This window comes from Dermacentor albipictus, chromosome 8 (genome assembly GCF_038994185.2).
Source record: "Dermacentor albipictus isolate Rhodes 1998 colony chromosome 8, USDA_Dalb.pri_finalv2, whole genome shotgun sequence".
Lineage (NCBI taxonomy): Eukaryota > Metazoa > Arthropoda > Arachnida > Ixodida > Ixodidae > Dermacentor > Dermacentor albipictus.
In genome coordinates, this window is record NC_091828.1 from 89,118,422 (window position 1) to 89,140,789 (window position 22,368).

General features: G+C 42.6%; 1 protein-coding gene across 1 annotated transcript; it reads left to right on the top strand.

Annotated features, from left to right (window-relative positions):
• Positions 1-333: 333 nt before the first annotated feature.
• Positions 334-21,413, top strand: LOC135918244 (sterile alpha motif domain-containing protein 3-like). Its single transcript, XM_070524659.1, has 11 exons — positions 334-502; positions 1,600-1,710; positions 4,065-4,123; positions 4,237-4,431; positions 6,044-6,137; positions 7,057-7,218; positions 14,102-14,308; positions 15,574-15,709; positions 17,361-17,434; positions 20,459-20,584; positions 21,348-21,413. Exons 1-11 carry the CDS (start codon positions 374-376, stop codon positions 21,411-21,413), a joined length of 1,359 nt encoding a protein of 452 aa, XP_070380760.1. The 5' UTR covers positions 334-373.
• The last annotated feature ends 955 nt before the right edge of the window (positions 21,414-22,368 follow it).

The following is a 22,368-nucleotide window of genomic DNA, read 5'->3' on the forward strand; positions in this document are numbered from 1 at the left end:
CGACCCGGTGGTTATCACAGAAAAGCATTTCTGCGTTTTACATGCATTTAAACATGCGGAATCAGAGTTTGGCCCGAACTAACAAAGGGAAGAATTACGGAAAGAGGCCATCATCGACAATTTCAACAAATAACTTGACCCATAAGTTCAAAGGCAGACGACACTCGAAATTATAAAAACGACAATCGAAACCAAAACACCAGTTTCGGATTGCGATACTTCTCGCAGGCGGCGCTGTGGTAGCGTCATTTCGCGGTTTGGCGCCAAGTCCCTTGATATTTTTTGCGTTAGATATAGGAACTTTAGGCGCCTCTTTCGGTTCGCGCTGGTGCCCGCCACTTCCTCGCGCACTTTTCAGTGCGGTCGTACAGTTATGGCAGGCACAGTTTGCCTCGTTATCCTGGAGGATGGCCAAAGAAAGAAGATTTCGCTGCCAAACGGCGCCTACGCCGAATTGCTGTTTGCTTTACGCTCTCTGACCGACATCAATGACACCACTCTGGTAAGTAATTTTAATGTACTATACAAGTAGCGGGAACTGGGCGAGTTGGAATATGTTCCTGATCTATCACCGCAAGAACTTTGCCTGTATAGTTCGTTGCGCTGACAGATCATGGAAGTAATCTTAATTTAACTTTTGTGTATTGCTAGACGCCGGTTCTGTTAAAATTGCTGCAATGTTGGCATAACTGTGTTGGCGCGCTTTTCCAGTGTGGCCCGCGAAGCGTTAATTCCTGACCCGTTTGCGATTTAATCCAACTCGAAATTGTAGCTTTAAGAGGCTTTTTGTTGAATTACTCGCGGCTCCAAACTGACGGAGAAGTTCGTCGTGAAGGCGCGCTACTCACAAGCGCGATTCGCGCTTACTGGCAAACTGTTGGCGCGATTTGCGGGTCGTTGTGTCCCAGTTGAATTATTTCTAGGGCTGACTATTTCAAAGCACCACGGTATATCTGATATACTCAATGGAAGACAGTATGTGCTGCCAAAGCGAAATTATCTTTCAAAGTTAAGCTTTTTGTAGTGTAAAGCGGAACACCTGATTTATGCGGACTTCATTTTATTCTCCTTCATTCCTTGAGCTTTTCTAACTTGTGGCGTTTCTTACAATATTCCTCTTATTTTGAATGACAACTATAAGGAGTAACCTGCGCAGTTATATGCGTAATTACGCTTAGTAACTTATTACTCAGGCGCGCGAAGTCTTGTTGCGGCTTAGGATAGTTTTTACACTAGCATACTTTCGCATTACGTATTTTCATTTTGCTCTTTCATAAGCTTGCAGCAATATAGGAATGTGTTTACGAGTGTGTAAACAGAGCATTCTTTACTTGAATTTCAACTCCAGCATTATCCAAATTATTGTGCTGTTGGGTGGGCTTTGGTTGCATGATTTCTAGCACATGTTAACAGCACAAACTTTATACAGATAACTTTGTCCCACATTTGATCATGCACATGTGTCTAATTTTGGAGCTCTTGAATTTTCGCTGCGGCATTGTATACATTCCCCCTTGATCATATTAGACTGTTTGTGAACATGGACCATTCACCTCGGAAGGCTCGTTTCTTCATTATAATGTTAAATTTATCTGCCAGGTCCAGATGTACGACGAGGAGCTTGAAGATTACGTTGACTTGGATATGCACAGCAACATCCAAAACAAGGCCAAAATAAGATTGGCACGGAGGATAGCCCCTGAAATGAATGTGAGTACGGTTACAGGTTGACGTAGTTGGCATCAAGTGAAAAGGGTCATAATTGTTTAATGGTTTGATAGTTGGTACATAACTTTCAGGAGAGCAGCCAGCAAGCTAGGATGGAGAACCATTAAAGAAGGCTAGAGTGCACTAGTAAGAGGCAGCAGGGATTGCAGCACACTAAAACTGATAAAGCTTGCACACATATCAGCAGTTGTTTGTAAGGTACATGTAAGAATGTTAAAAAATAAACATGTTGAGGTTGTATAGAAAATCACATTTTTTAGTAGATGACAATGTCTTGTTTGCCAGCATTTTGTATCCATTAGATGAAGGGTGCAAAATGGTGCGCATACACAGAGGACATGCAAAACATGGCACTTGTCTTGCCTTTCTCTGTGTATTTGTCTTAATTTGCAGTTCTCTTCTAATAGCTATGTTTTGCAAATAGCCAAAGAAATACTTCAAAGAATCCTATGCCCTCTTCACTCAGCTTTCTGCCTCGCTTGCTGCCTGGACACCTTAAAGCTGTATCAGGCATTGGAAAATGCCAGGCTTTCTACATTGCAATTTTGCAAAACAGAAAACTGTTTAGGCACAATTAATTTTTCAAAGGACTGACAGGTGATTTTTAAGGACAGAGATTTTTATGATGCAACAATAAACTCGTCCTCAGAAGTGTTTATACCTCCAGCAGTTGCTTCCGAAGGTGCAGGAAAATTTAATAAGCAATTTTTTTTATCTGAGCAACCCTAAAACACATTGCCCCCATGCTAGCAACACTGAAGAGTAAGAGCGATGCCGTTAACCTGCCTCATAAATTGGGAATGCAGAATGATGAGTGGGTTTCACGACATAGGGTTTCTGTCCTACGTCATTCTTTTTTTTTTAATGTGAAGCATTCTTTGCGAACTTTGGCCGCATTGAGTGTGTCTATCTACCTATCTAGCTTCTATTTCGGTGGGGCTGGTGGTGTCAACCAACTTGAGCTGCTGGGTATGTGCTCACGGTCTCGCTGCCGTGTGGTCACAACATTACTGTCAGTCGAGCTGCATTATCCGACTCTCGCATCTGATTCTCATTTACTACCTGTGCTGAACCAGACGACCTGCGCAAGATACTGGTATGTCTGCTGCAGAACAGCGGATGGTGGCTGCCTTTGCACGAACAGCAAATTGATAGCATGTTTTCCCCCTCATGCACGCTATCAGCTCCTGCACACAAAGAAGCTCTTGGAAAACTGAAGCTTCGTCAGGAAATGCATGAACTTGTACATTGCGCTCTTTAGAAGTTCACTTGAGCAGCTCTAGGATCGTGTACCACAGAGGTACTACTTGGTGCAGAGAAAAGGGGATGTGTTTGCCATGATTGAGCAACGAGGCAAGCCCACATTCTTTCTGACCCCCAGCTTGTCTGAACTCCGCAATGAGCGTCAAGTAATTGAGAGAGTCAAGGAGCTGGTGGAGGCACACCACCGCAGGGTCGACGCTATAGCCAGCTACCTACAAAATGCATCGCATGACTTCGATTCCCACTGTACGTGGGATCTGCATAGTTTCTTTTAAATGGAACCAGCATATCTGCTTACGATCCTTTCACTTGCAGACAGTTTCGTGTCTGAAGCCATGCATACTTTCAACTGGTTGCATGAATGTGTAACATGAATTTACTTTTACTGAAGTAATCCAGGCTTCATAGCATGATTACGGTATAAGGATATTGAAAAAAATTACAGAAATTTCAGGACTGTTATCTGGCTGTTACACCGATGTGCAGGCGTCCAGTGAAAAAGATTGTTAAAATAAAAATAAATAGCGTTAGCAAACCGCATGAAAAGTCCAAGAATGGAATGGAAATTATACATATATCATAGCAGTTTCAATGGTTTGCAATTAAGGCATGTTAATTGAAATAATATAGTATAATATAGTAATGAGAAATAATAGGTTATCAGAAAATTGTAGTATTCTGTTTTAACTGCAGTATTAACAGAGCATTCACCTTATGAATACTTACATGTAGCGTGAACAAACAAGAGCAGTCACAGTGCCTCCAGACTTGCCTAATGCGTTTCCATATATTGACTATGTGCGTAGCTCGCAATATTCTACATGTCCTTGCTATATAAGCTCAGCCTTGTTCTATAAATAGCTCACTTGAGCTGTAAATATAGGTTCGAAGTGGAAGTATGTTTAATGGGTATATGCGTAATGAACACCTACTATGAAGACCTTGACTTGGAAGTGGTTGGGGTGTGCACAGTTAAAACAGTTACTTTACTGTCTTGACAATTCATTCATTAAGCTACATTGCACTGCCTCATGTTTTCCGTTTGAAAAGTTAAATATATGTGCATCTCGCAGCGTGCAGGCCCTGCGTTTGCTGTTCGAGGTGGAAGCAACACGGAAATGACTCAGTCTAGGTAAATTATTAGTACCGAAAGGGAAAAACCACACATTTTGGGATGTTAGCGTTTCTTATTACTATTTTTTTGGTTACATAGCTATATAAAGCAATCTGTATATTGCCTTGCAGTGCTGTTACAGAATGTGCAGAGGAGGTGCAGCATGTACAGTCTGTGCCGTTGGAGAAGGAGAAGGACTACTTAGATTTTGTACTACCCTCTTTTGACCATTACGAGGAAGTGCTTCGTAGAAAGGTCCCAATTAATTGTGCAGTGCGACGTGCCATTATCAACAAACTGTTTGCAGCTTGCTTCAAGATAGCTTGGTGAGCGCTCCATTATGCTTCTATTGCTTTCAGCTTTAATTCGGTATTTTGACTACTCAATGACTCAACCTTTCATCATAAGTGTTCAGTGTTGCCATAAGATGTTGGTCGTGATATAGTTGCACGGAATACACTACCTGTGTGGTAACTTTTTCTGCTTGCTGTAGTGCCAGGACACAGAAATGCTTCCAAAGCAAGCAGAGTCTATCTAAAAGTATTAGTGCACCATTTAACACTGTTATGATGATATCAATTGTCACGTACAGCGCATACATAGACGAGGGACAAAAAGGATGACGTAGACAAGCCCTGTCCCTCGTTTTTGTCCCACGTCTATGTATGCGCTGTAAGTGACGATACCATGGAGTACCAGCTAGCCCATACCCAAACCTTGCTTCTGTTATGATGAGCCCAGAATTCGGTCTTAAGTCTGGGAAATGTTCTAGCTTGCTTGCCCTCCTTGAGGTAACTGCCCTCCTTTACGAGATAACATCACCCTATGACCCCTGCTACATCCTGAGTGGACACTGGCAACCAGCAGGCCACAAAGAGGAGGGGGGCACTGATGTAGCAACATGACAATGCTGCGATGGCACCCACTTCACTTGGTCCAGAATGTGTCAACACCAATTCGCACTCAGTTTTTTAAAGTGCTTGTAACTACTAATTACAGCATCAAGTGCAGATTTCAGAGTGGAAAAAATTCCGAATTGCTGCTCAAAGGGCCCTAAAACACTTTTCTAACTAATTTTAGAATGATGTCACTGTAAAGTATCATCAGCCTGGTTACGCCCACTGCAGGGCAAAGGCCTCACCCATACTTCTCCAACTACCCCGGTCATGTACTAATTGTGGCCATGTTGTGCCTGCAAACTTCTTAATCTCATCCGCCCACCTAATTTTCTACTGCCCCCTGCTACGCTTCCCTTCCCTTGCAATCCAGTCCGTAACCCTTAATGACCATCGGTTATCTTCCCTCATTACATGTCCTGCCCCCTGCTGTAAAGTATGTTGCCTAGCAAATCTTGTGCCTCAAAATTTGTTGTGTACTTCAAGCATAAGTAGAGTTAGAGGTATTATTGCACTGATGCAGTTTTCTCTCTCCTTTCATGTCCACTAGCATGCCAGAAGCTACACAGGGGGCTAACAAGGCCTCGCGCAAAATTTGGGAATTTAAAAATATTTTTTGTGATGCTACTTTTGGTTCAGCCGTGCATGACACACTCTCAATGCAAGATGGGCACTTGTGCTTAAGCTATGTCATTCACAGAGGCTAATCAGAACACAGTTGTCAGAACATTGCACTGGTGAGAGGACACATTGCAGCACCCTGTCGTGGCTGTAGTATCTATGCCATGCTGCTACATAGCTCTGGTGTGATCTCCCACAGTGCACAGCAGACGCAGCTCCACAAAACTCGTGTGTAGACAGAAGTACAAAGACGAAAAATGCTTTTAGTCTTTGAGATCACTTCCATGTGTATTTTGCATTTATTATACTTAAGATTAGCATTTAATTAAAACTGGCAAATATTTTGCACTGGTTTTTCTTGGGAAAAAGAATACAAAATTGCCCATTTATTAATTGTATGATTATTTCACCTGATGTACAGGTACCCTTCTAGACAGTTGTACCGCGTAGCTGCTGAGAGGCTTGTCAGTGCATACCCACACCTTGCTGACAGAGTTGGCAGCGGAAATGGCCTGGTAAGTTTCATACATCCCATACTGTCGCCATATTTACATTTCTAAGAAAGAAATATCATTTCTACCTCATATGGACAATTCGACTGCACCATGTATCTGCACTTCTGAGCTGCCATGTTATATTATGGCTGTTGATTCTCGTGGTCATGTAGAGATGATCAAAGGGATAAACTTTATGTTGTCTGGTGTTTTACTTTGTGCTAATAATGACGTGTATGTTTCAGTTCATCCAAAACTTCTCCTTTGCTACAGATAAGCTTTTACAAACAGTGTTCATAGTTTGTCATGGAGTATGGTCCTGAAGGAAAAGAAATAAGTGACGGGACTCATCTGGGAGTTTAATCTGAGCCCAGCATCAAATTAAACTGTTGCACCATTTGTTCAGCAGCTATCTGCCTATCAGCAAGCGATACGGCATCAACTTATGATTCATCAAGTAGCAACAGTTGGCCACTTCATTTTTTGCCGTTGTGGCCTGTTTGACTGCATTGAAATTGCTTGCACCATTTCACGTCATAGGCTGCAGCATTGTTATTGTACACTGCAGCCAGGTTGGCATGTTTTCATGGCATTAGGTCTGTTTAAATGCAAAAAGTGGATCACTGTTGGGGCTTCTACCAGCTTTATGATGCATGCTGCCATCATTGTTTTGATGCCCTAGGGGTGTTCTGCAGCATTATATATATATACATATATTCCGCCGGAACTAGACGTACGCTAACTTTTATGTTGTTATGCCTATTCCAAGTTTATGGCGTGGATGTTGCAAACTTTATGGCCGGACCTTCTGTTAATAAGCAATTATGTTCGATGCATAAAACAAACTGCAATTATGGTCATACTTCTATGTGTATACAGGCAATACCAATAAACTTCTAAGTACTTTTAACGGTAGTGATATGTTTCCAATCCTTCACAGGACTCGTGGGTCTTGGCATTAAGGAACAAATTCAAGAACATGCGTAAGAAGGCAGAGAATTGCTCCGAAGAAATGTTGGCAAAAAAAAGGCACTTCCTGGTCAAGCGGAAACAGCAGGTGGCTTCTGGTGAAGCTACAAACAAGAAGTTATGCCGCCTTTTTGTGAGTTGCAGCTGAAAAGCTTTCCGACATTTTCCAACAGTACTATGGTTGAGCAAGTGCACTGCCATTTTGTGGAGCTGTAAATTGCTTGAAAAACTGAAAGTGACAGACCTAGGACAGTATACAGTCGCCGACCGTTTATTCGGACCTCACGGGGACTGCGGAAATGTCCGAAAAAGCACATTAAGGAAAAAAGAAGTTTCATTTCCACGCACTTATTCAGGCTTGGCAGTAGGCTTGAAGAAATTGTGAATGTGCCATTGCACGCTGTTCCATGTACACGCAATCAGATATGCTTAAATCTCTGAGAGGGTCGTACATTCACTATAGGCAGCTGAAAGCAGTCACTGCTTGTACTCGGAGTTGTCCGGTGGTGTAGCAGAAACCTGACGAATGATCTTGCCGTCGTCGAGCTCTGCACACGTCAGTACAGCAGTGTTAGCACCTGTGAAACTGCCAAATGAGATGGTGTCCAGAATCGCAATGCAACTATTGCGCAGGTCTGGGCAGGAGATTTTCGGTGTCAGTAGGGAGCACATCTGAAGGCGACAAGTCCTAGGCCTCCCGGCACCCGCTTGCCGGCATTCCCCAGCGCAGTCTGCGCGGGCACTGTCGGCGCCATTAGACACTTAATGTGATGTTTCCCTATGCCGCGTTGGATCATCACTTCTACACAGCATACAAAGCAAACACCACCATGCTGACACCAGTTGGACAAACGAAAAACGTAACCTGTTCTCACCGTCGTGCACAAAGAAGAAACAAATCAGCTGCTAAATTATCTTGACATGGCTTACTAAGCTGAGACCGGAACTGCTGTAGCCACTCTATAGAAGCAGGCAGAAACGATGATGATGAGCGGGGATTTGCAGTAGCCACTTCATGGGGCAGCAAGGAAGCTCCGTTCAAAACAAATATGGCATTCAGCAAGTCGAACCATGCACTGGTCAGAGTCTGCATGGTGCTCTCAATCGACTTGGCTCAAGGAGTGTCCGAAAAATCAGACGAGAAGTTGCAAGGTGTTCGAACTTTCGGCAGTTGTATACAGTCGCCGACCGATTTTCCGGACTCCAAAAATTCGGACATGCCCGATTATTCGGTCAGCTTCGCGGCACCGCCATTCTCCCCATAGACCATAATGTATAACAACTGCCGAAAGTTCGGACACCTTGCAACCTCTCGTCTAATTTTTCGGACACTCCTTGAGCCAACTCGGTCGAGAGCACCATGCACCAACTCTGACCGGTGCATGGTTCCATACATTGTTCGACTTGCTGAACGCCATGTTTGTTTTGAACAGAGCTTCCTTGCTGCCCCACGAAGTGGCGCTACTGGAAATCCCCGCTCATTATCATCGTTTCTGCCTGGTTAGAGTGGCTCTGCAGCAGTTCCGGTTTCAGCTTAGTAAGCCATGTCAAGACAATCCAGCAGCTTATTTGTTTCTTCGCGCACGACGCTGCGAGCAGGCCACGTTTTTTGTTTGTGCGCTGTGTCGAGCTTTCGGTGATCCAACGCGGTGTACGGAAACATCGCGTCAAGTGTCTAATGGCGCCGACAGCGCCCGCACAGACTTCGCTGGGGAATGCCGGCTAGCGGGTGCCGGGAGGCCTAAGTCGCCTTCCGATGTGCGCCCCACCTGACGCGGAAAATGTTCTTCCGAGACCTACGCAGTGGTTGCATTGCGGTTCAGGACACCGTCTCATTTGACAGTTTCATAGGTGCTGACACTGCTGTATTGACATGCGCAGAACTCGACGACGGCAAGATCATTCGTCAGGTTTCTGCTGCACCGCCGGACGATGACTCAGAGTCGGAAGATTACTCACCATGTGCTACGCTGCCGTCGCATGTGGAGCGTGTACAAGCAGTGACTGTGCTATCAGCCGCTAATAGTGACCGTACGACCCTCTCCGAGATTCAGGCTTATCTGATTGCGCGTAAACGGAACAGCGTGCAACGGCGCATTCACGCTTTCTTCCAAGCCTACTGCCAAGCCCAAATAAGTGCGTGGAAATAAAGGATTTCATTTTTTTTTCTTAATCTGCTTTTTCGGACACCTGTTTATTCAGACATTTTCGCACTCCCCGTGAGGTCCGAATAAACGGTCGGCGACTGTAATTATACATTATGGTCTATGGGGAGAATGGCCGTGCCGCGAAGCAGACCGAATAATCAAGCGTGTCCGAATTTTTGGACTGCAAGTCCGAGAAATCAGTCGGTGACTGTAGTATCATGCAGCCAGTATTTCCAGGCAGTGTATAAAACCGGAGGTCACAGGGAAATGAGGGAGGGGGCTTGCACGGAACACATGCATGATAGAGTAATGGCTTCTCTCCTCTACACAATGATACCAAAGTAAAGGAAGTGCAATTGCAAAGATCTAAGCAGTAATAGTGCAACATCTTTATGTTGCAGGTGGTTTAGCAAGTGACCCCTTTTGCTGACCGAACTGAAAGACCTTTTCACACGGGAATCCTGAAAATTGTAACTGACACAAAGAAAACGCAGCTTACAAATCGCGTAATGTTCCAACTTAGAGAGGGAAAAAAATATATTTATGATTTCATAATTTATACTTTATTTGCAGAACGTTTTTCAATGAAATAAAATAAATTTAGTTGTTTGCACAAGCCTATAGCATGAACAAGAAAGGGTGAACCTAGCTTTTCAACGAGAGGGGCAAGAAAGGACATTTTTGGTTATCCTTCAGTATGTCTCATAACAGTAAGCTTCTTTACGAATTCAGCCTGTGCATACTTTGCTACATGCTAAACAGGCAGCCAAGTGTATTTTGTCTTACATGCAGTTATTCTCTATGTTAGTGGCAAAATTTGAAAAAACGGAAACTTCGAAAGTGAGTTTGTGCATGCAAATTAAAAAAAAATCAATCATGTTCATTGTCATTCACATTTCCCCAAGGTTATCTACTGCGATCAGTTATGTTATATGCAAAAGCATAGTGCGTTATCTTGTTCTGAGTGCAAAAGAAAGCCATGAATAATGTATAGGCTATGGTGACCATTGGCATCTCTTAAAAAGTTGCATGTCAGGTCTTATGATGGCTTCCATTTGTTCCATGAACTAAAAAGCAGTCTACAGTGATGCTGAAGGACTGCAGGTGTTTTCTTATACATACACACCACAGGAATAAAAATGAAGTTTGAGTTGGAGCCATTTGTTTTAGTGTAAGTTTGGTTCACATGATGACCAAAACAGATTTCATGCATCTCTAGTCAGCTGCTGTTCTTTGACTTTTGAGTGAAAGATTAGCAACTATTAGCTGCATCTATTGAAAAGCATTCGGGTTCCTTCTGTATTGCTGCACGTTGCTTCTTAGTCCATGTAACATATGGAAGCAATAATTAAACCTAAATAGAATTTTCATCAGATTTACCATTGGCATACACATCACTCGGGCTTGGGTTTAAAACACTTATGCCATATCGCAGTACGACACTAAAGCAGAGGCTGCGGGGCACTGATAAATGCAGCATATGCACCATTATTGATTGCTTAGCTTGTATTCAACACAGCCTACCCACTGTTCCATCTGTAGAGAGTTAATTTAAACACACAAAATTTGTAAGTTAAACTTCTGACAGTAGGTGGGGCACGTGCCTGTGGCCTGTGTTCTGGTGCTGTGTCTCGGCAGGGAAGCCAGGGTGAGTGAATATAGCAGGTCCATTTGCACATTGACAGGCTAAAGAATCAACATATAAACTGTTGAATAATCAGATAAAGGGACAACGAAGAACCAGCTATGTGGCATGAATTGTTTGCTGAACCTATATGCAAAGAAAAAAAATTGACATGAGCTGAGGATTGACAGGGAAGCCATGCCAAGCCAGTGTGGAATCTGCACTTTGACAGGTATTGGAATTACGGAACTTTTTCAAAGTTCTGAATTGGGAGAAAGTGACGACAAAGTAAGCTGTAGCATGCAATGTCTGCTGTAACATACATGAAAAAGACCCAAAGGGATGGAGGAGCAGTCAGAAAGAAAGGGGAAGGGGCCATTAAAAGGGTTAAGCAAGGCAAGATTACACGTATATCATCAGCCTGGTTACGCCCACTGCAGGGCAAAGGCCTCTCCCATACTTCTCCAACAACCCCGGTCATGTACTAATTGTGGCCTTGCTGTGCCTGCAAACTTCTTAATCTCATCCGCCCACCTAACTTTCTGCCGCCCCCTGCTACGCTTCCCGTCCCTTGGGATCCAGTCCGTAACCCTTAATGACCATCGGTTATCTTCCCTCCTCATTACATGTCCTGCCCATGCCCATTTCTTTTTCTTGATTTCAACTAAGATGTCATTAACTCGCGTTTGTTCCCTCACCCAATCTGCTCTTTTCTTATCCCTTAACGTTACACCTATCATTCTTCTTTCCATAGCTTGTTGCGTCGTCCTCAATTTGAGTAGAACCCTTTTCGTAAGCCTCCAGGTTTCTGCCCCGTAGGTGAGTACTGGTAAGACACAGCTATTATATACTTTTCTCTTGAGGGATAATGGCAACCTGCTGTTCATGATCTGAGAATGCCTGCCAAATGCACCCCAGCCCATTCTTATTCTTCTGATAATTTCTGTCTCATGATCCGGATCCGCCGTCACTACCTGCCCTAAGCAGATGTATTCCCTTACGACTTCCAGTGCCTCGCTGCCTATTGTAAATTGCTGTTCTCTTCCGAGACTGTTAAGCATTACTTTAGTTTTCTGCAGATTAATTTTTAGACCCACACTTCTGCTTTGCCTCTCCAGGTCAGTGAGCATGCATTGCAATTGGTCCCCTGAGTTACTAAGGAAGGCAATATCATCAGCGAATCGCAAGTTGCTAAGGTATTCTCCATTAACTTTTATCCCCAATTCTCCCCAATCCAGGTCTCTGAATACCTCCTGTAAACACGCTGTGAATAGCATTGGAGATATTGTATCTCCCTGCCTGACGCCTTTCTTTATAGGGATTTTGTTGCTTGCTTTATGGAGGACTACGGTGGCTGTGGAGCCGCTATAGATATCTTTTAGTATTTTTACATACGGCTCGTCTACACCTTGATTCCGTAATGCCTCCACGACTGCTGAGGTTTCGACAGAATCAAACGCTTTCTCGTAATCAATGAAAGCTATATATAAGGGTTGGTTATATTCCGCACATTTCTCTATCACCTGATTGATAGTGTGAATATGATCTATTGTTGAGTAACCTTTACAGAATCCTGCCTGGTCCTTTGCTTGACAGAAGTCTAAGGTGCTGCTGATTCTATTTGCGATTACTTTAGTAAATAGTTTGTACGCAACGGACAGTAAGCTGATCGGTCTATAATTTTTCAAGTCTTTGGTGTCCCCTTTCTTATGGATTAGGATTATGTTACCGTTCTTCCAAGATTCCGCTACGCTCGAGGTCATGAGGCATTGCGTATACAGGGTGGCCAGTTTCTCTAGAACAATATGTCCACCATCCTTCAACAAATATGCTGTTACCTGATCCTCCCCAGCTGCCTTCCCCCTTTGCATATCTCCCAAGGCTTTCTTTACTTCTTCCGGCGTTACCTTTGGGATTTTGAATTCGTCTAGACTATTGTCTCTTCCATTATCGTCGTGTGTGCCACTGGTACTGTATAAATCTCTATAGAACTCCTCAGCCACTTGAACTATTTCATCCATATTAGTGATGATATTGCCGGCTTTGTCTCTTAACGCATAGATCTGATTCTTGCCAATTCCTAGTTTCTTCTTCACTGTTTTTAGGCTTCCTCCATTCCTGAGAGCATGTTCAATTCTATCTATATTATACTTCCTTATGTCAGCTGTCTTACGCTTGTTGATTAACTTCGAAAGTTCTGCCAGTTCTATTCTAGCTGTAGGGTTAGATGCTTTCATACATTGGCGTTTCTTGATCAGATCTTTCGTCTCCTGCGATAGTTTGCTGGTATCCTGCCTAACGGAGTTACCACCGACTTCCATTGCACACTCTTTAACGATGCCCACAAGATTGTCGTTCATTGCTTCAACACTAAGGTCCTCTTCCTGAGTTAAAGCCCAATACCTGTTCTGTAGCTTGATCTGGAATTCCTCTATTTTCCCTCTTACCGCTAACTCATTAATCGGCTTGTTATGTACCAGTTTCTTTACTGCTAACTCATTAATCGGCTTGTTATGTACCAGTTTCTTTCGTTCCCTCCTCAGGTCTAGGCTAATTCGAGTTCTTACCATCCTGTGGTCACTGCAGCGCACCTTGCCGAGCACGTCCACATCTTGTATGATGCCAGGGTTAGCGCAGAGTATGAAGTCTATTTCATTTCTAGTCTCGCCGTTCGGGCTCCTCCACGTCCACTTTCGGCTATCCCGCTTGCGGAAGAAGGTGTTCATTATCCTCATATTATTCTGTTTCGCAAACTCTACTAATAACTCTCCCCTGCTATTCCTAGTGCCTATGCCATATTCCCCCACTGCCTTGTCACCAGCCTGCTTCTTGCCTACCTTAGCATTAAAGTCGCCCATTAGTATAGCGTATTTAGTTTTCACTCTACCCATCGCCGATTCCACGTTTTCATAGAAGCTTTCGACTTCCTGGTCATCATGACTGGATGTAGAGACCTGTACAATCTTCATTTTGTACCTCTTATTAAGTTTCACAAGAAGACCTGCCACCCCCTCGTTAATGCTGCAGGCTTGCTCTTCAGAAATATTTACCTCTGCATTCTTGTGGTTTTGCTGCATCATTTCAGTTACTGCATCTCGGTAAAGCCAAATGAAAACACCGTATAAACACGCTCGCTTGCCCATCAATAGTTCAAATTCGAAGGACTACTCAGTGGCGTTCAGTTGGACATTAGTGCTTTCGCATTCACAACTTGTAAAAAGGGCTTGATTTTCTTTGTGTTTCAGGATTGCAGTCATCTTGTAGCATATGGGGAAACTGCCGAGTCATTGAGGCTGCACAATGAATGGCTACAAGACAATGCTGGCTGCCAAGATGAAGAGGCAGTAAGGCCGAGGCTGCTTGCAACAGCAAGAGAGAGGCATGATCAACTTCGCAGCCTTACGCTGTCAGATGCTCTGTTGCTGTTCCCCTTTCTGGCAACTGAGGCATCGGTATGCTTTAGCAAAAGCTTTTGTAATCTTTTTTGTTTTTGTTTTACTGGGTTCTTAGCTTTAGGTTAAGGCAGCGGCTTAAGTGTTTCAGTCAGTAATTCTGGCATTTTTCTTTCAGGACAAAGCAAACAAGTGTGTGTATTGCAGTGACAAAATAACATGGGATAACAAAACTGAGTTGTATTTTGGGATGAGTAAGCTTAGCAAACTCTTTTGTAATGATAAAGTAATCACAAGAGCACAACCATAAGATGCTCAGCATATGAAGTGTGTAGAATATATGCATCAGCATAGTGCTATAAACAAGGTTAAAAAAATTTTAATACAGTGTTCCACCAGTCACATTTGTCTTCAAAGATGTGGTACAGTCACATACCAATGATTTATAGATGTTCATACAGCTTCAAGGTACTGCCATTCGCCCAATGGGCATAATTTATATGGAGAGGCAATGTTTTAGATGTCTTACAACTCACCGGTTGACTTAATTGAAAGGTGCCTTTATTGATGTTGGTTGGGTAAGAAGAAAACAGGGAAGGCAGAGAAAGCATAGTGGAAACTAATTGCTTGATTGAAATGTGGAAGTATAACAAAAAGGCAAATGAAAGGAGCGAAGGACAACAGGTACAGTAGGGAGCCAAGTTATGTGTGCGTTTCTTCAAGACTACAATAGTGACTATTCTACCATTCACTTTTTTTGGTTCACCACGCACATAATGTGGTGATAAGCCCTTCTTTGGCATTAATTCTGCCTGTCGAGAACTCTTCTATGCAATGAGTGAGAAGAATGAAGTGACCCAAGGTGCTTGATTGTGAGTTACTGCTATAAAAGAAAACACTTAATGAATATAGATGAACTATGCGTGAATAATTATTTCTTATTTAAACATACCACTCATAAGGCAGTTACAAAAAAAGTGGACTAAAAGACGATTTGCTACTTGTTTATTTGTCCACTTTCATTTCCCTTTTTCTTATCGCTTCTACGTTTGAATCAACCATAATTTACCTGGCTTTCTTGGTTTGTTGACTGTTTTCTTATGTAGTAACTAACGAGCAATTTTAAATTCGACAGTATGCTGATGCCGTACGAAGGTTTATTGGCTGGTTGCTTGCTCCTAAGCTTATGTACTACTATGTGATGCCTGCTCTAAGAGGTGTTTGACATCTGCTGCCTTGGCTGTTCTTGCACAATTGGTTCTCGCTATTGCATTAGTTTGCTAGTAGATAAAAGAATTCTTGAACATTCTTTCTTTTCTTTCCAGCTTCTCATGGAGTTTGACCTACTTTTCCAAAGAAACGTGATGGAGGCAATGGAGAATGGCTGCAAGCAGCTTGGTTACACTATTCTGAGCTTTGGAGAGCCAGAAGAGATTGTGGCATTTTCCGAAGTGGGATCCGGTAAATATGTTTCTATGATGACGCTCTTAAAGGGCAACTCGCATTTTTTCAACCATATTGTAACATTGTCATATTCAAATGGCATTGGCAGTTCTGTCACCCGTAGGGTGATTTAGTTTGCTTAGAAGTTCACCAGTAATTTTAAATAACCAATAAATGAGATACCGAAATAGGTAGCTGCTTCGTGTGACAATAGATCCTACACCACCATAATGTAAACATGCAGTACATGTGGTGCTAACGCCAAAGAAGCCAAGCGGATCATTTCTCCTGACACAGGGAGCTCTTACAGAGTTTCCAAACTAGGCAGTGGCAATTTAAGTGAGGATTCCAGCCACAGTGACGGTATTGTCTCTGATGTCACAAACACAGTGGCCAGTAGAAAGTCGCGAGTCAAGAATGCAACCAATCTTTAAAATTCATCTTCAGCCGTATAGTTTGGTTCAGATACTCAGAGGGCAAAAGAGAACACATATTCCAAATTTTATTAAAATCAGTGGACATAGAAAAATCGCCGGTGTTGCCCTTAAAGGGAGTTCAGGAATTGTTTTTTGTGGGGTGATGGCAACTGCGGTGGTGGTGGGGTTGGTATCAGGTATCAGAAAGTGGGTAATGCTGGTTGAATTGAAACCTTGAATTTCTTTTTACTTGTACTTGTCAAGAGTTATAAAGCAAGTTGTTTTTTGTATACCTTACTCAACTATATTTGTGCTGCTTACCTAAGCCAGTAATGGGCAATTATTATGTGCTTTCTCAGTTCTCCAACGTAGAGCTGAGTTAACCTAAATGAGCTAGTTAAAGGGCTCTTAAGTCACCTCTGGCTTTTTTTGCACATTGTATAAACATGCACATCGCATAAGTCATTCTGTAATGACCATCTTTGTGAATGTAGCAATGCTATGCTCTGCGAAGAACCCAAAAATTTTTAAAGGATCTTGTGCCCTTCTCCCGGCTTTTCTGCTCCCTCCTTTGCATGCTGTAATGCACGCAGGGTGTTGTCACAACCCTTACTTTTCGCTGCCCTGCATGGAGTTGGTGGGAATATGCAGAGAGAACAGAGTGCAGTGAGGAGGGTAGCAAAGGCCTGTAACTTTGCTAATACGGAACCTTTGAAAAAATTCTGGTTGTATGTTCATTGTGAACACTGCTGCCACTTCAACATTTTTGAGATGAGTGGTTTAGTGGTTGTCTAATGTGATGTTCTGAATTCTTTGTGATCTTATTCTGAAGTGTTGTAACCATAGTTTTCTCTACAGTTAAAAAATAGGATGTATGTATGTTTCGATATGTGGAATATTTGGCAGTATGTTACGAAACCATGAAACATGAGGGAAAGCATCCAAAAGAAATGTTAAAATATGCCATAATTCTAAGGGTGGAGCAAGCGCGCGAGTTTTCAGCACATACCATTTCTTCCCGTTTCATTGAGCAGCAAGCAGACGAAACTAGACCCACAGTCATTGCTACTGGTGGTAATCATCCATTGGAAGATTAAAGCACAAGTTATTTCACTAGTTATGTGTACCTCAAGTGTTTATCACAGTAGATGAATTACCCATGCAGGGCTCTGAGGCACTATATAAAAGCTGTAAGCTGATTGGTGTGAAAGGTTTCCTAAGCATTCTACAATATCTGATTTCTTTTTTAACAGAGGATGCTGTTCTGGCAGTTCTGCAGTTTGTAGCAAAGCGCTGCAAGGAGCCCATAGATAGCATCATTACGCAGGTGAGTGCCTGTAGGATTCTGACTATCAAGATGCTTCTGTTGCATTTATCATTCTGATTGGCTTTCTGTTCACTTTGTGTTTCAGTGTGCTACATGTGGCTATTAAAATGAGTACACAGGAATTAAAAGCAGATTGTTTATTTCTTATTAGACTTGCACGCAAGGACGGGACGTCGAACGAAGAAGGGACAATATGCGCAAACTTCAGCTGGTTTTTATTGTGACAGCGACATATATATATGCTTCCACAATCGGAAAGAATAAAACGGGATGGCAAGAAAACAAGCAAAACCATGTGCAAAACTGCATAGCCACTAGTGAAACCAAACATCACTGTCATACCTTTTCACCGCCCAGAAGCAATATATGCGATATATATGATATAAGCGATATATGTGAGAAAATAATATCGTGCATCTCTTAAAGATAGGATAACACCCATTGCATGACTTGCAGTGTTCTGCCATGTGGCCTTCGATGCCTTGCTTTACCTTGCGGTGATGTTCTGCTAGCCTCGTTTACGTATCGGCTGGTTTGACCGATATAACACTTGCCGCACGTCAAGGGAACCCAATTTACTACACTTTCTTTGCATGCAACGAACTCGTGCGGTGTTATATCGGGCGTTATATCAGTCAAACCAGCCGATGCATAAACGAGAGGCTAGCAGAACATCACCGCAAGGTAAAGGAAGGCATTGAAGGCCACATGGCAGAACACTACAAGTTATGCAATGGGTGTTATCCTATCTTTAACAGATGCACAATATTATTTTCTCACATAAATTGCTTAACCAGGGAGATAGTTGAAGCCAGAGAAATTCTTTGGCATGATCAGAGTTGTGTTAGTGCCCCATCTGTAGCATTAAGGGATAAGGAAGTGAGGTTTCTGGGCGGTGAAAATGTATGACAGTGACAACGTTTGGTTTCGCCGGCACATGTGGCTATGCAGTTTTGCAGCAAACCTGGTTTTGTTTGTTTTCTTGCCATCTCATTTTTTTTTCTGATTGTGGAAGCGTTTATATATGTTGCTGTCACAATAAAAGCCAGTTGAGTTTGCGCATATTGTGTGTCCCTTTTTTGTTTGACGTCCCGTCTTTGTGCATGCAAAACGCTAATAAGAACCATGTACAACCAACTCGGCCAAAACCTAATGCTTTTGTTTATTTCCTCTAACTGCCACAGGATACTTTTGCCAATAGGCATCATGCTTTTAAAGGACACTAAAGGCAAATATTAAGTCAAGCTGAAATGGTAAATTAGAGCTCAAGAACATTTAAGGCCTCACTATTGTCTTGAACGAAGCTTTAGTAATCGAGAAATTTACGTAAGGGCAAGAGACGACCAGACTCCCCCAGGACATTCAAGTACTAGCCTGATGACAACGGCACTCATAACTATCACTAGTTATCAACCACTTGTAATAGATAATTGTATTGCAATGTAAGATGAAAAAGATGTCCAGTTCTATTTCATATTTAGAAAAAGGAAGCCCTGACAACCACGCGGGTGGTTGAAGGGTTTCATTTTCTCCACTCTATCGCCTGTATTTTCACATTCCAGTAGTTATCGTCTAGTGCTGAGCTGGTTTTGCTGGCTCAAGAAACTGGCGTACTGCGAGTAGCAGAAAATGCCACATCCACACCACTTGACCAAGAGCAGCTGCAGCAGCAAATCCAACACTCTCTCTTTGCTCTGTTGCTTCTTGGCTGCGTGCTTGCGCTTTCTGCAGAAAACCGTGATGTCTGTTGGGCACAGTTTTACTCACCGATGGCAGTAAAGGGCGGTGACTGCGTATGCAAAGTCGCCACTTACGGGCTGGTTATATGAATTGCGCCAAAGGCATCCGAACCCTTCAAACATGATTTTATCTTTTCTTGGCACGAAACAAGTGCAGTGAGGTTTCTGGAATTATATTTTGACAATCTACATTGACTTAGTATTTGCCTCTAGTGTCCCTTCAAGTACCGCATGTTTGTCGGGGGCATGGAGGTGGCTATCTTAATATTAATGAAAAAGTTGTAATCAGTTGTCTGAGTGTCATGTACAATGAGACCATTGTTTTCTATGCAAAAGTATAGAACTGCCTGGTGAGCCAGAACTGCCTTGTGCAAATTTTTACGAATCCACATTTGGTTAAGTACTAATAGAAAAGTATTGTAGCTATAGCTCTAAGAATATTTAGCGACAGACTACATGTCAGTTGCCTCAATTGCAACTGATTACCGCAGAGTATCACTGCTACAATATCAAAAGCAAGAACGAAGTGTTGCATATTAGAGATTTTTCTTTATTCTTATTTGAATTTATGTAGTGCACGGTTTCAAAATTTTGCCAACCTGTTGCCATGAAAGTTTGAATTTCGAGCAAGTATCTCTTCCCTCAACAGCACTAAATGTCCCACGAGAGGTGCTCAAGTTTGGCCACATCAGTAAATGACCTTTATGATAAAATACTCTTCAAAAAAGCAGTCTGACTTTCCTAAAATAAGTTTATTGGCTTTACTAAAGCAACCTTAAAAAACAAGTTGCATTATTTTAGTTTTGGAATTGGAAAATGAGAAATGTGGCTGAATAAATGGTTCCACCATTGCGACACATGCGGTCTGTATGTGCTTGTAGCAGGTTCCTTTACGGCACAAAACGGAATCGAGGCTTTTGACCTGTAGTCTATTGCTAAGTATTCTTAGAGCAGTACCCACCATCCTTTGCTTTGGGAGCCAACCAAAATGTGAATTCGGAAAGATCTGCAACAAGTACTTTAACTCATTAGGTGCTTATATTTTCTTTGTGAAGCCAAATGTTTCTTGAAAACTAATTTTGTCCTCAGCACTTGGGCAGCAAAAACAAACGAAAGAAAGTCTTTTTTATCAGGATAACAATAGTCACTGGACATGTCCGGCTTTCTCTTAAACACCCACTACTCGCGTGTGGATCTAAAGCGAAAATGTTTTTTTTTTGTAGTTGGTTCAGCGTTATTGACTCTAAAAGACATTACACAATAGCATTCCTTTTTTTAACCTTAGGAAGAAGCCCCGCTGACCCCGTGTCTGGTGCAGGATGAAGGATTTGCACTGCACATCGACAAGCAACTAGTGTTTCAAGTTTCCTCGCTGCTTTCGGGAGTAGCCTGCCTCTTTGCATCCTTTTGGGTGTTTCATGTGGAATACCCACGAAAGGCGCACAAAATGTTAACATTCATAGAACATGCATTTCTGAACTTAACGCACACAAAGCCGCGCGTCAAAGCTCTTCAACTAATCAATTTTTTCAGAGGCCATGCAGACTCCCTGGAAGAGCCATAGGCTACTAACCAGTGGCCACACTCATGGCCTAATAAACTTCTTTGCAGCCGATTCTTGTGTAGTTTCACAGCCCAAATGATGCTTTGGTCCAAGGGCTGGGCAATCTGATGTGTTAGGAAGCAGAAATGCTAACTTCGCAGCTGCAAAGTTATCTAGTGTGGTGTGCGCCGATGCATTTAGGATAACTGCGATTCTGTTCGTCGCTGCAACATAGTGGTCAGTGAGGCGCATGTACGCCTCAAAAAGCTTTGCAGTCCATGCTTTTGTATTGCTGCAGTAGACAAGTCTAGACGGCAGTTGGGTGCTTTTCAAACATCTTGGCATGGCTGACTTCCCAATCACAAGAAATGATTCACATCGAATGCAACTGAAATCCTGTCATTGGCATGCTTACCGCCAGTGCATGTGTCGTCATTGAATGCAGGCATTCTGTCTAGTAGCAGCTTGAAGAGCGCAGACTCATTCGTGTTAAAGATATTGTTGGGTGCGCAGTCCATCAAGATGTGCCTCAGCTGACCATTTCGCCATGTTTCTGCATCCTCTGTGTTGCCAATGGCATCTTCTCCTGAAGTGGTCATGTTTATGCCGTGCCTCACTTTAAATTCACCAGCCAGCTGTTGCTGCATATGAAGTGGTTCAGCTGCGAAGTGAAAACCGGGGCCTTCTCGGCAAGTAGGGGTTGCAAAAAGACAGTGGACGTTAAACTGCCTCAATACTGTAATACTTCAATCATAATATGGTCGTCAAGCTTAAGTTATTGCTTGTGTTTTGTAATATTGTTGCCTTGCACACAATTGTTTTCCTAGTTCTTTTTGTGCTGTTTGCCACAGTTTATTTTAAAAATATGTGCCGGCTTCTTTCTGCAATGTGCATTTGTTTAAGATAGAGTGGCCAGCACATCAAAGTGACTAGTAGTGCACAGCTCATGTGTTTTATGTTGTAAAGGTGCTGAGCTTGATACACAAAAGCAACAGTAGCAGATATACTGTGAGCGAATTATAACGTACTGGCTCCTATGTTATGCACCATTCGAATTTGATTCAGTATGAACAGGCTTCGAGAATGTTTGGTCAAATGGCCTAGTGAAACCTTTTTTTATATATGACTTTAGGAGTATTAAAAAGTGCCTTTAATTGTTATTATTTATTTCGGTAGATAAATGTTATATTCAGTCACATTATAGGCAATTTATTTTTGCACACCAAAATGTTTGTAATGAGCACAGGTGTGCAAGAAAGCCCTCAGGAATGTTGGTCACCTGTGCTGTGTTTCAGCTTTCAGCTCAATAAGTGGGATGAGTTGACCTCTCAATATAGTGCTGAGGTTTTTCACTTTTATTTCTGTTGTACTAAGTCGCACAGACTACCACTGACTGGCATCAATGCAAGATTGTTAAAGGAGTACTGACACGAAAATTTGGTGTCCCGGCTTCTTAAGTAGCTGCTGGCTCCATATTTATGGTGCGAAGCCTCAGTTCCATGAGAGTGCTACAAATTAATAATTACAACACCTTTGTACGGCTCGTCCAAAACACTCTTCTGGCAGAGAGGCCTCGAACATGAAAAAGGTTATTTGTCGCTTCACCGAAAGTGAAGTTGGCAGTGTGTAGCAGTTGAATTGAATTGAAGTTA

What these genes read in the sequence shown, in the direction of transcription:
- LOC135918244 (XM_070524659.1), top strand. Translation starts at nt 374, where the DNA reads ATGGCAGGCACAGTTTGCCTCGTTATCCTGGAGGATGGCCAAAGAAAG. An exon ending in ACGGAAATGACTCAGTCTAG is followed by an intron (nt 4,124 to 4,236) that starts GTAAATTATTAG and finishes ATTGCCTTGCAG; the next exon opens with TGCTGTTACAGAATGTGCAG. An exon ending in AGAAGTTATGCCGCCTTTTT is followed by an intron (nt 7,219 to 14,101) that starts GTGAGTTGCAGC and finishes TTTGTGTTTCAG; the next exon opens with GATTGCAGTCATCTTGTAGC.